We start from the raw sequence: 12,787 nt of genomic DNA on the forward strand, positions 1-12,787 counted from the left end.
GTGGAAGAAGAGGATAGAGGTACGTAAAAAGAAAGGAAAAAAAAAAGAAAAGAGAGAAAGAAAGAAACGACCAAGCGAGACGAAGAAGACTTAGCGACCGACCCCGAGAAGCACGGAGACCAAGAGATGTGCACCTCGCCCCTTCTTAAATCGTGTGCAATCACCTTTCTCGGCGTCAAACAAACGCCGTGTGTTATTATGCCGCTTCTAATGCCAGCGGCATTATGTCAGTGGTGAAAGAGGATGAAAGGGGAGAATTGTCTGCTATAAAAAAAAAAAATATAGAAACGCGCACTGGATGATCTCTCGCCATCCTTTTCAATACTTTCTTCTCCCTTTGTTCGAAAATTCAATTTATAAAACACGATGAATTAAAAATTAATGCTAAAATTTGTATTGTAAAGAAATGATCGATAAGAAAATGATCGATAACAAATGATCGATCTCGATCGTTGAAAGGCGAATTAGATACACAAATCAGCATAATTTACGAAAAAATCCACGTATTTGAAATGGTTGTACAAATTTTACAAAGGTATATATATTATTATTCGCGATATAAACACATAATTAAATACGTTTTCTAAAAAAATTAATGGAAACAAATATTTGCAAAATATTCAGATACACGCATAGACATGCAAAAAAGATAAAAAATGCAGAAAAACACAAATGATATTGGAAACGGTAAAGGCATGCAATTAACAATGTACGCGCAAGTTAGGTTAGGTTGCACGATACATATATTCATCATAGGAGTGGATGCGCTGAAAGGGTGCGTAGAATCCGCAAGGAGGACAGAAGACGAGAGGAGAGACGATGCATGGAGGCCGACAAAACGAAATGTTTGGCCGAGGAAGAAGAAGCCGGTATAATGGATATCTTTATTATCAGAGGGAGAGGTAAAGCCGATGGGAGACAGACCAAAGTGGTCGTAGTAACGTCCCAACGACGACGTTCCGCTATACCAGAACTTCGCTCCAATTGGTCTACCCTCCCTCCCCATAATAAATATTGATGAAAACGATACATTTATACACGAACGACAAGTCCGTCCGCGGAGAAAAAGCAAAGAGATTTATTGGGACGCGGCCTCGCGACGACAGCCATTTCTGCGCCGATCATACATCAAGCAGAGCCTCCAGGCCAATTCCTCCAGGCCAGGAGAGCCAATGCTCGTGAGATTCCTGTTTCTAGATCGATTCGATATTCGTTAAGAGAGTGTTGTTCCACCCAGATTTTTCTTTTCAAGACCAGACTCGATCCTCCTCTTCCTCCTCTCTCTCTCTCTCTCTCTCTCACATCGCTCTAACCTTCGTTTTCTCTCTTTCTTTATCGCTTCTCGCTTCTCCTCTTTGCTTTTCCTTTCCATCGTATGAATGAAAAATAAGAATAGTAGATAATAAAGAAGATAATATACGTATAGTTTTCTAAGATAAGAAAAATTATAATAAATTCATATTCGCGATGAATTTTGATGATTAAAAAAAACATATATTCGATTAAATTGACGGCCAAAATTATTAAAGGAATGATAAATGAAAATAAGTTGTCGATTGCGTTTAGAGAAGTGTTTCTTTTATTTCACTTGCGAGCATGTTTTATAAGTATCATTAGAACCGGTTCCCTCGAACACGTGGCGTCGAACGAAACTCGCCAAGAAATTATTTAAGACTTCAGTGTCTCGCTAATTTAATAGCAAGGCGTATCACAAAAAGAATATTTAGAGAGGAAGGACGGTGCGAGCAAAATCGACCACTACATGCGTTAAATTTGATTTACGCGCAGCGATGATGTATCAGTTTCGTATCATGACTGATAATCGTGCAGAACAATTCGAATCTCCATATTTTAATATTTCAATATTTCTTTTTTTTTATTTAATTTGAAAACTCTAATTTTTGAAAAAACAAATTTATCATGTAATAATGTATTTGCTTAAAAATATAATTAATTAAAACGTATTAATTTTTTGTATATTTTTATTATTATTTTCTTGTATCTTCTCTTCTATTATTAATTTAATTAGAACAAGCATTTAAATTTTACTTTTTTTGATTTTTAAAAAGAAGAAAATTGAAACGTTTATATTAATAATACACACTTTATCATAAAATACAATAGGATTATACGTGTGTTAAAAATTCTGATACATTGTCTTTTATATATATATATATATATATATCATTGATACCGATTACGATGCAACCGATCACTTCACCGAGAATGTTTTCTTACGTGAGGATCCCTGAACAAGCAGGAGACCAAGTCCCTTTATTGGATTTAGTCCCCTAATGATTTTGTCAACCCGAGATGAAAAGAACCTGCTAACATTCCGTCGTGACTCGTTCTGCATTCGAATTTGGCGCTGTAACCACGCTTCGGTTAACCGATGGGGATCCCCTCGTAAATTATGGTTCGCGGATTGTAACGCACAATCTAACGCAATTATCTGCGAGAAATAGCTTATAAGGAAATAATTTTTTTAACGTCGTTTAATTTAGTATTGAATTATGATTTTCTTATCCACCATTTTTTTTATGAATTACTTATTGTTAAACATGATTTTGTCATTTTTAAAAAAATACTATTTTTTTCTTTTTTTTTTGCTTAAAAAAAACCATGAGAAAATATTCACATTTCCAAATTAATTTGTTGAGAACAAATATTCTTGCTTAAAAAAAGTATAATCCAATTTTTTATACTTTAATATTAAAATTTATCTTTAGTATTAAGTATTTTGATACTAAAATTTTAATATTTTTATGATTATTGTATAACTTCATTTTTTATTATTAAACTAATTTTTTTGTATTTAAATTTATCAATTACTTATTTATTATATTCGATTAATAATTTATTTCAAAAAATAAAAAAAAATGCAATTTTTATTGTTATAAGAAAAACGTATCAAAATACAAATGCCCAATTATTTCTTCGAATAATACATGAAAAGAATATTGGTTCTCTCGCTATTACGCGAAACTAATAAATCTTTCACGCGATAGATACATACGTATCGTTCCTTTCTTGTACAATGATCTTTCATCGTTCCAAGAATGGAACCCTCGATCATACACCATTAATTATCAACATAATGCATGAGGATTAGGTTTTTCTGAAGCATGGACTGCCAAAAACGTATGTGCGCCTGATGCATCTCCTCACGTCACAGGATGTCAACTTTAAATGGAAATGTCTTAATTATCAGAGCACGTAGCGGCCAACAAAAAACATTATCCACTCCTGAATCGTTCCATAGCGATGCTATGTGTTCACGATGAAATATTTTCATATGAAGAAAGCAGGACGTTTGAAATTGGTGATATTTAGATAAGTAAACGAACGAGATATATGTTTTTCTTCGAGATATATGTATGTATCTAAATAAATATATAGATGTGTAAAATTATTCGTATTAAAAAAGAATCCAATTTTGCAATATATCCTATTTAAAAAAAAAAATTGGAAAATCCGATAGTTGCTCATTATATCGTAAATGATATAAAATAAATAATAATGAATATAAAAAAATTAGAAATAAAATATATATTATATATATAATATATTATATATATATAATATATATAATATATAAATTATTATATAATAATAAATATCTTAAAGAAAAAAATAAATTTTTTTCATTAAGAATAATATTGTTTTTCTTTTTTCATAATTTAAATCATTATTTGATTGAATGTAAATATAATATTTCCATTGTACATGTGTATCCTTTATATATACATACATCAATATATTATATGTACATATATATATAAATTTTTAAAAAATTGATAAGCTTGATTTGATAGATTTTGCAAAAATATCTATATTCGAAAAATAAATAATATATATAAATAATTCAATTTTATTATACATCTTATATTTAAACATATTAGCTCACATTCATACTGCATACATATATTGTAAGTATTTATTAGTTTTCATATAAACTTACTGTTTCTAATATGTACAAAGTATTATATATATATATCATACACATGAAAAAAGAACACATCTAGTTCAGTGTTACCACCATTAAGATACACATTATATATTTTCAATATATTCAATTGTCTAATGTAAGATAATCTTTTTAATTTCAATAATCTTGATTATAATTCTTGATTATTTTCTTGCATAAAATTTATTAAGATAATTTCAATTTTAATTTATTTATATATCATATTTATACATAATATAAAAATGCAAAATATATTTAAATTTATATAATATTAATTTATATTTATATTTTTTCTAAAATTAATTTTGTTATACATGAAATGAATACATAATAAAAAATATTTAATTAAATATTAAAATGATAAATATTAAAATAATCCACAGTTTCAATAATATATCATATTATTGGTTTTATCAAAAATATCACCTTCATTTAGAGATCTTCATTTAAATTCATTAATATTTTCGAAAAAAATATTAAAAATATTTATTATAATATAAAATTCCGTATCGTAATATTTTCAATCAAACATGCTCAAATATAAAAATAACTTTTTTTAAATTATTTCTAGCGATTGGTTAATTTGTTCCAATGATTATACTCGTATGAATATATTTTATTATCTGTACAAAAAACATCAATTACTTTTTTGGAACGACAAGAATTAACCAATGATTGTTTCTACTTTTTGCGCAGGTGCTGCGTGCGTAGTCAATGCGAATAAACCTAATGTCGACCGACGTGGATAGAACAGCGAGTAGCACGACGTGCAAATTAATACTACGGAAAGTTAAAGATTCAAATTTATGGCTATTTATTTATTCTATTAATTATATTACATTAATATGTGACATACAAAAAAATGATAACGGTTGAAGATCTGCAATTTGCAGTAAAAATGAACATATTATAAACACTTGTAGTATCCTTTTTGAATCAGCTGTCATAAGCAGACGATACATAGGTAAAATTCATTCTTTCGTTTATTAATTTTAATTTTCTTCAATAAGAATATAATTTTTAATTATTTTTATAAAAATCATATATTATATATTTTCATTTTAATTTTCTTGTTTTTTTATCTTATCTTTAATTATATTTAAATAATTGTTTGAAGCATTAATGTTATAAACTTTATATATTATTTTTTATTATTTTATTTTATTTTATTTTTTTATAAAGATTTAATTTCTAATATTATATATATATATATACATATATATAATTTCAAATATTATTATTATATATTTTATTTTTTAATATTTCAGTATCTAATGCTATTTATTTGACTATAAGGTCATGGAATTAATTGAAACTAGTGTACAAATAAGAGATTGTTCTATAGACTTTATTCCTGTTTACATTAAACAAGAGAATGATGAACATGAAACAGATTTCAATGATATTGAAATAATCAATGCAGCTCAAAATTTCTGTGCTATTGAAATTAAAGAAAGCAAAGGATATACGATTAATAACAATGAAGAATCAATTGTAAATAGTGAAAACTGTACACAAAATACAAATAATTTAAACAATTCAAATTCATCATCAAATATTATACGACAAAATGAAAGTTGTAATATAAATGGTATTTTAAATAGTTCAGTATACTTGCAAAATTTAGATTATGAAAATATAAATATAGAAATACAAAAACCAACAAATCAAATAGGTGATATTTTTATTGATCAAAATGAACAAATACAAACAAGCAATTATAATATTTCAACAGTTACTATATCAAGTGATCTTTTAGGACTAAATCTTAATATAAAAAAAGAAAATGAACTAGATCAGGATACAGTTTACAATACAGAATGGTTATGCAATGTGAATAATGAAACTGATATTCGATTGAAAGTTTCAAAGAATATCAAAGACAAAATTCAAGAGGTTCCTACTAATATTAATGATACGATAACATTATTGACAAAACATAAGGATCAATCATCAGAAAATGATAATAATTTGAAAATTAAGGAAACTAAATCTGAAAAACCTAAAAAACAATTAAAAATAAGATCAAATTCGTTACAAGATTATAAAGAAAAGTTGAGAAGAAAAGCAGAGTGCATGAGAGAAAAAAGAAAAAAATTATATGAGCAAGAAACTGAAGAACAACGTCAACAAAGATTAGCAAAGGAAGCAGCAAAAAGAAGAGAAATGAGAATGTATTATGAAACACCCGAACAAAGAAGAAAAAGATTAGATGCAGAAGCTGCAAGAAAAAGAGAGTATAGAATGTATAATGAAACACCTGAAGATAGAAGAAAAAGATTAGATCGTGAAGCAGAAAGAAGAAGAATGAAAAGACTTTCATTATATGCTAGTGAAACTCCTGAACAAAGAAGAGAGAGATTAAATAGAGAATCAGCAAAAAGAAGAGAAGCTAGACTTAATCAATATGCTAAAGAAACACAAGAAGAAAGAAAAGAGAGATTAAAGAGGGATGCTTTAAGAGTTAGAGAAATGAGATTTACTAGATCTGCTATTGAAACAGAAGAGGAGCGTAAACAAAGGTTAGTAAAAGATGCTCTTCGAAAAAGGGAGGTAAGAATGCATGGACGTCATTCAGTGAATAATAATTTCACTGAACTCCAAACTGTTCGAAATTTTGAAGAATTAAACAATGTTCAGATAAAGGAGAATCCTGATAATCAATTGGGAGGTCATTACTTGAGTAACTGGATGATGTGGTTCCAAAATTCGTTAGTCCAACCTGTTCATATTGGAGAACAAATCATCAAATCTCAATCAGAAAATAATGGATAAAAAATTTCTATGATAAATTTTTAATATTGTATATATCATTTCATCATAAGAATACATGAAACAAAACACTTGCTATTTCAATCGTGTATAATAATTTGTACATATTATTTATACAATATTTATGCTTGAATTGTAATAGCAAAATATTTTATAATCATTGTATTAACATAATGTTTATCATGTATCACATATTGAATAATAATTTTTCTACACTGTGCAATTTTATTCATATTTATGTATTTTACAATTAAATATGATTATTTTATTATATATTGTTAAAAATTGCCATGTAAAAAAATTTGTTATTTAATATATTTATTAATATAAAAAAAATTTAATGAATAATGTATAATATATAATATTTGAAATATTTAATATTATTGAATTTTGTATTATAATAATTAAAAAGTATTTAAAAGTTTTTTGCTACTTTGAAAAATGTACAAAGTATAATAAAATTATTATAATGTTACTAATATTATTTGATATAAATAAGAAAAAAAGAAGGCATTAAGATTGTAGAAAATTAGAATTGTACATTTATGGAATCACCTTGTACATCTTAACAGTGCCTTTTTGTTCACTGTTCTACGAAAGCAATTTCTAATGTGATTTAAACAATTTATACACATATGTATATATATCATTTAAATGAATCATATATATGAATGAATGATACATTTCTTAAAATATATGTAATAATGTATGTATATATGTAATAATGTATATTGCCATATCATTTTTCTTACAGTTCCTTTATATGGAATAAAATAAATAATATGTTATCATATAATTTTGTTTATTTTATTTATTTGAATTAATAGTTTTCTCAAATTTTTTTTTTATTTTTATACATATCTAATAAAATTAATAATGATAAAAAGAAAAGAATAATTAATTTATTTTTTATGTGTAAAATAAAAATAATAGTATCTACTTATAAATTATTAAATCTATATATTGATATTAACTCAAAAATATCATTTCAACATAAGAAATATACGAAAAGTCTTATTGATAGTCATATCTCATTTATAATTACATGTCAAGATTAAATATTAAACAAGGAAAGAAAATAATAGAAAAACAGAGATTGGCTAATTAGGTAGGATAAATCAGGAATCAGTATTATAAATGAAACAGATAAAAAAAAGACAAAAAATAATGGAAGAATAATAGAGATAAGATAAAAATTAATTTAGCATTATCTTTCAAATGTTTTAAGATTTATAATGTATTAAGATTTTTCTTAAAGATAGAACAAATTAGAATAAAATGATTAGCAATATCTCCAATGATTTTAAAAATATGATTCTTTGAAAAAATGTTTTTGACATTTTGATCGAATTAAAGTTAAGTGATAATGACATGCATTAATTATTAATAAATAATTAATAGAAAAGAATTTCAAATTTATATGAAAAACTTGCCTAAAACTCTAGCTACAAAATATAAGCTTAAAAATATCAAAATTTTGATTAGAAAACAAATAAAATTAATTAATTTTCCAAACGGCAAGTAGAATCTTCAAAATGATGAAAAATATCCTTTCTATCCTTCTCGCATAAATATTATTTTATCATTTGTAATTTCGAATATTTTTTTGTATTATTTTAGTATACTATATAATAATAAGTTAGAATCCATGTTTAAACACGAGATGGCGTTGATTTTTCATCTCTATCAAAATGTCAAACTTGTTATTTCAAAAAATCGTTCTAGAAGCATTCAAGAGATAGCGCTAATTCTTCTTTTTATTCAATTTCTAGTAATAAACATTAACCACGTGAATTCATAACCTCCATTATAAAATATAAAATGTATTAATTTAAAACTATACGTAAACTATACTTACTATAATTTTAAAATTAAATAATATTAATTTAAAATAAATTAAATATTTTAAACAAATTCTTGTTATATATAAAAATTATGAGATAAATACATTATAGAATAAATAAGAATAAATAAATGTTTTTTTTATTTATTCATTCATTTCATTATAGTTTTATAAATAAAATTTATATTTATTATTTAATATAATTAATAAAGAAAAATGGGTGTAACAAAACAATATTTAAGATATGTACCAGCTGGAAATTTAAATATAATTGTTAGTCCTAATTGTAATGTCGTTTTTGTAAAATTAGAAGACCATGAAGGTAGATTTGTAGCAGTTGGAGCATGTGAACATGTTTTTATATGGGATTTACGTTTAGGAGAAAAGGTAAAATATTAGTTTATCAATTTTAATAGGTTATAATTATTTTAATTTTTAGGTTCGAGTATTATCAGGTGATAAAGTAAATGTAACATATTTAGCTGCATCTCCTAATAAACAACATATAGCAGTTGGTTATGCAGATGGTACTATAAAAACATTTGATTTGAAAATAGGTGAAAATGTAAGCATATTTGTAGGCCATAAATCTGAAATTACAACATTGAGATATGATAGAGAAGGACATAGATTAGCTTCAGGTTCAAAGGTAAAGAAATTTAATAGAGAAAATAGAGTATATAAAATATTATTTTTTAATTATTTCTTTTTAGGATACAGATATTATTCTTTGGGATGTTGTAGCTGAAGTTGGAATATGTCGATTAACTGGACATAAAGGTGTAATAACTAATTTAGCATTTATGAAAGATCATAATATAATTATTAGTTGTAGTAAAGATACATTTGTAAAATTTTGGGATTTAGACACAGAACATAATTTTAGAACTCTTGTTGGTCATAGAACAGAGGTAAATAAATATAATAAATATATGATTATTATATAATTAATAATAAACGATAATAATAACATTATTTTATTTTTTTAAGGTTTGGAGTTTAGTATTAGTTAAAAATGATCAATATTTAATAACTGGTTGTAATGATAATGAATTACGTATATGGAAAATATCTTTTATTGAAAGTGATAGTATAGATTTTGATGTTAATTTACATAATTTAACTCTCACTGATGATACTGAAGTTAGCGATGTGGTATAATGTTTAATTAATTTATATTTATATCTAAAATATATTTTAATATTTAATATTATATAATATTTATAATATAAATACTATAATAATATTTAATAAAAATTTTATATATTATATATATTTTATATATTAATAGAAACATCCTTTAAGATGTGAAAAAGTAGGAAGTATATTAAGAAGTGGACATGGAAGAGTTGTGTCTCTTGAAGTTGATAATACTTATACTATTATTGGATGTTATGGTTTAGACAATACTGTAGAATTATTTCAATTGTTACCTGATTCTAAAATAAAAGACAATGTTCTTAAACGATTACGTAAAGAAAGAAAAAAAGCCGAAAAGTATGTATAAAGATATTTTTTTAATATATTTATAAAAATTTTTAATTATTATTAAAAATTATTATTAAAAATTTTTTTAAATTTTAAATATTTCTTTATTGTGCATAATATATATATTTCTATTAAATAGAAGTGGAAAAGATATAGAAGCAAATTTCTCAGGAACATCAACTATAAAAGATGAAATCATTCGTTTACATCCTATTAAAGTATCTGCCAAAATTAAAGGATTATCTATAATAATGGGTAGAAATGGTGAACTTAGAGTATGTTATAGAGTATAAAATTTGTATTTTTTCTCTTGAAAAATTGAAAATGATATTTATTTAATTTTTATTTATTATTATTTTAGATATCCATAGGATTGAATAATAATTCCATTGATTTGTATTCCTTATTCATAAAAGAGAAAGATGAAATAAAACATTTAAGATCAATAACAAATCATGGTCATCGTTCAGAAATCCGTGCCATTTGTTTTAGTTCTGATAATTTAGCTTTTGCTACAGCTAGTGCTGATTCTGTGAAATTATGGAATAGGTATATAGATAAAATCAATAAATTTATAAAAAAAAAAACTTTCATATTAATTTCTATAATTTTAGACCAACTTTAGCCTGTTTACGTACTGTAGAATGTAGTTATGCTTTAACAGCAATATTTGTTCCTGGGGATAGACATTTAATTGTTGGTTTAAAAAATGGAAAAATGTTAATTATTGATATCGCATCAGGCGATATTTTAGAGGAAATATCTGCACATTCTAAAGAACTTTGGAGTGTTACATTATTACCTGATAAAGTAATATATACTTAATATAAATATTTTTTAATTTTGTATTTATAATATAAAATATATATTTCATTAATGTATATGATTATTTTAAATATTTTTATAGAAAGGAGTGGCTAGTGGTGGTGGAGATCAAACAGTAAAATTTTGGAATTTTGAACTTATTCAAGATCCTGATAGAGAAATAAAAGCAAAAATTTTATCTGTTTTGCACTTAAGAACTTTAAAATTAGAAGATACTGTATTATGTGTAAGAATAAGTCCTAATAATAGATTTGTTGCAGTTGCATTACTTGATTCTACTGTAAAAATTTTTTTTCTTGATACATTTAAGGTATTAATTATATGAAAATGTATTTAAATATATTTTTCATATTCAAAATCACAATGCATAATATGTTTAAAAATTTTGCAATATCATTTTAGTTTTTTATTTCTCTTTATGGACATAAATTACCAGTTTTATGTATGGATATATCGAGTGATTCAACACTTATTGCTACTGGTTCTGCAGATCGAAATATAAAAATTTGGGGTTTAGATTTTGGAGATTGTCATAAATCAATTTTTGCTCATGATGACTCCATAACCGGACTTTCATTTGTACCTGGTACACATTATATTTTTACTTGTGGAAAAGATGGCAAAATAAAACAATGGGATGCCGATATCTTTCAAAAAATTGTGACATTACAAGTAATAAATTATTTTTAATTGTAAATTTTAATCGTATAGATAAACAATAATTGTAATAATAATAAATAAAATTTTTCTATTTAGGGACATGTAGGTAAAGCATGGAATTGTGCTGTTTCACCGAATGGAATATATGTTATTTCTTGTGGATCTGATAAAGTTGTTAGACTTTATGAAAGAACATTAGAACCTTTAATTCTTCAGGATGAAGAAGAAGAAGAAAGAGAACATCAAGAAAATGAATTAGCTACTGGAGAAAGTACTGTTGTTCCAGGGCAAAAACAACAATCTTTACCATCAAGAAAAACAGTATCCAGTGAAAAAGGAGTAAATATCAATAAATTATATAAAAATTGCTTAATTTATTGTTTAAATCATAAAATTTTATTTAATATTTAGGCTGAATTGATATTAGAATGTCTTGATATATCTAAAGAATATAATGAACAATTATCAAAAATTACAACTGATAAAGCACCTGTTATTCCTTTACAAATGCAAGCTTATAATTGTACAAATACAGAAGATTATTTATTAGAAATAGTTAAACAAATTAGAGGAAGGTAAAATATATATATATATATATATATGTATTTAGCACAAATATAATATAAATATAAACTTACTAATAAATTAATTTTAGCGATTTAGAAGAATCATTACTATTATTGCCTTACTCAGCTGTTTGTGAAATTCTTAAAATGCTTCCTAAATTATTAGAATCAAATTATCATACGGAATTAATTGCAAAACTAGCATTTTGTTTAATACAAGCTCATCATGGTCCAATTATAGCTACTCAAGAACTTTTACCTATTTTAGAAATTGTGAAAACACTTACTATTAAGAAAATTTCTGATCTAAGGGTAAAAAAACATTTGTATTTTATAAATTATTCATAAATAATTTTATAAACACTATTAATTAAAAATTAATACTTGTAGGATATAATTGGATTTAACTTACATGGAATGATGCATATACAACGAATTATTGAAGAGAAAGAAGGAATACAACTTTTCAGAGATGCAACTCAAAGCAATAAACATAAAAATAAAGTCAAAAAAAATAAAGAAAAGGCATTAAAAAGAGCAATTATGACTTTATAAAATTTGTTATCTTATAACAATAAAAAATTTGTATATATTTATACTTAATAAATATTATTAATAAAAGTATTATATTAAATAATTATATTAAACTCTATTATTATTTAAATA

General features: G+C 24.6%; 2 protein-coding genes across 3 annotated transcripts; both read left to right on the forward strand.

The window, feature by feature from the left end:
• Positions 1–4,674: 4,674 nt before the first annotated feature.
• Positions 4,675–7,535, forward strand: LOC107998244 (trichohyalin). Of its 2 annotated transcripts, XM_017057445.3 has the most exons (3): positions 4,675–4,931; positions 5,236–6,489; positions 6,608–7,535. In XM_017057445.3, exons 2-3 carry the CDS (start codon positions 5,267–5,269, stop codon positions 6,609–6,611), a joined length of 1,227 nt encoding a protein of 408 aa, XP_016912934.1. In that variant the 5' UTR covers positions 4,675–4,931; positions 5,236–5,266; the 3' UTR covers positions 6,612–7,535. The 2 variants fall into 2 exon arrangements, with proteins under 2 accessions (XP_016912934.1, XP_016912926.1); XM_017057437.3 differs by having other exon boundaries at positions 5,236–7,535.
• A 938-nt stretch (positions 7,536–8,473) lies between these two features.
• LOC107998200 (WD repeat-containing protein 3) lies at positions 8,474–12,761 on the forward strand. The gene is made up of 14 exons (XM_028667083.2): positions 8,474–8,969; positions 9,022–9,231; positions 9,296–9,493; positions 9,573–9,737; positions 9,874–10,079; positions 10,210–10,345; positions 10,432–10,619; positions 10,685–10,880; positions 10,978–11,205; positions 11,298–11,567; positions 11,652–11,894; positions 11,967–12,130; positions 12,211–12,433; positions 12,512–12,761. Exons 1-14 carry the CDS (start codon positions 8,799–8,801, stop codon positions 12,674–12,676), a joined length of 2,763 nt encoding a protein of 920 aa, XP_028522884.2. The 5' UTR covers positions 8,474–8,798; the 3' UTR covers positions 12,677–12,761.
• Positions 12,762–12,787: the final 26 nt, after the last annotated feature.

This window comes from Apis cerana, linkage group LG5 (genome assembly GCF_029169275.1).
Source record: "Apis cerana isolate GH-2021 linkage group LG5, AcerK_1.0, whole genome shotgun sequence".
In the NCBI taxonomy this organism is placed as follows: Eukaryota; Metazoa; Arthropoda; class Insecta; order Hymenoptera; family Apidae; genus Apis; species Apis cerana.

Coding starts and splice junctions, on each gene's coding strand:
- LOC107998244 (XM_017057437.3), top strand. CDS start 5,267: ATGGAATTAATTGAAACTAGTGTACAAATAAGAGATTGTTCTATAGAC.
- LOC107998200 (XM_028667083.2), top strand. CDS start 8,799: ATGGGTGTAACAAAACAATATTTAAGATATGTACCAGCTGGAAATTTA. Junction 9,232..9,295: donor GATTAGCTTCAGGTTCAAAG/GTAAAGAAATTT, acceptor ATTTCTTTTTAG/GATACAGATATTATTCTTTG. Junction 10,346..10,431: donor GTAGAAATGGTGAACTTAGA/GTATGTTATAGA, acceptor TTATTATTTTAG/ATATCCATAGGATTGAATAA.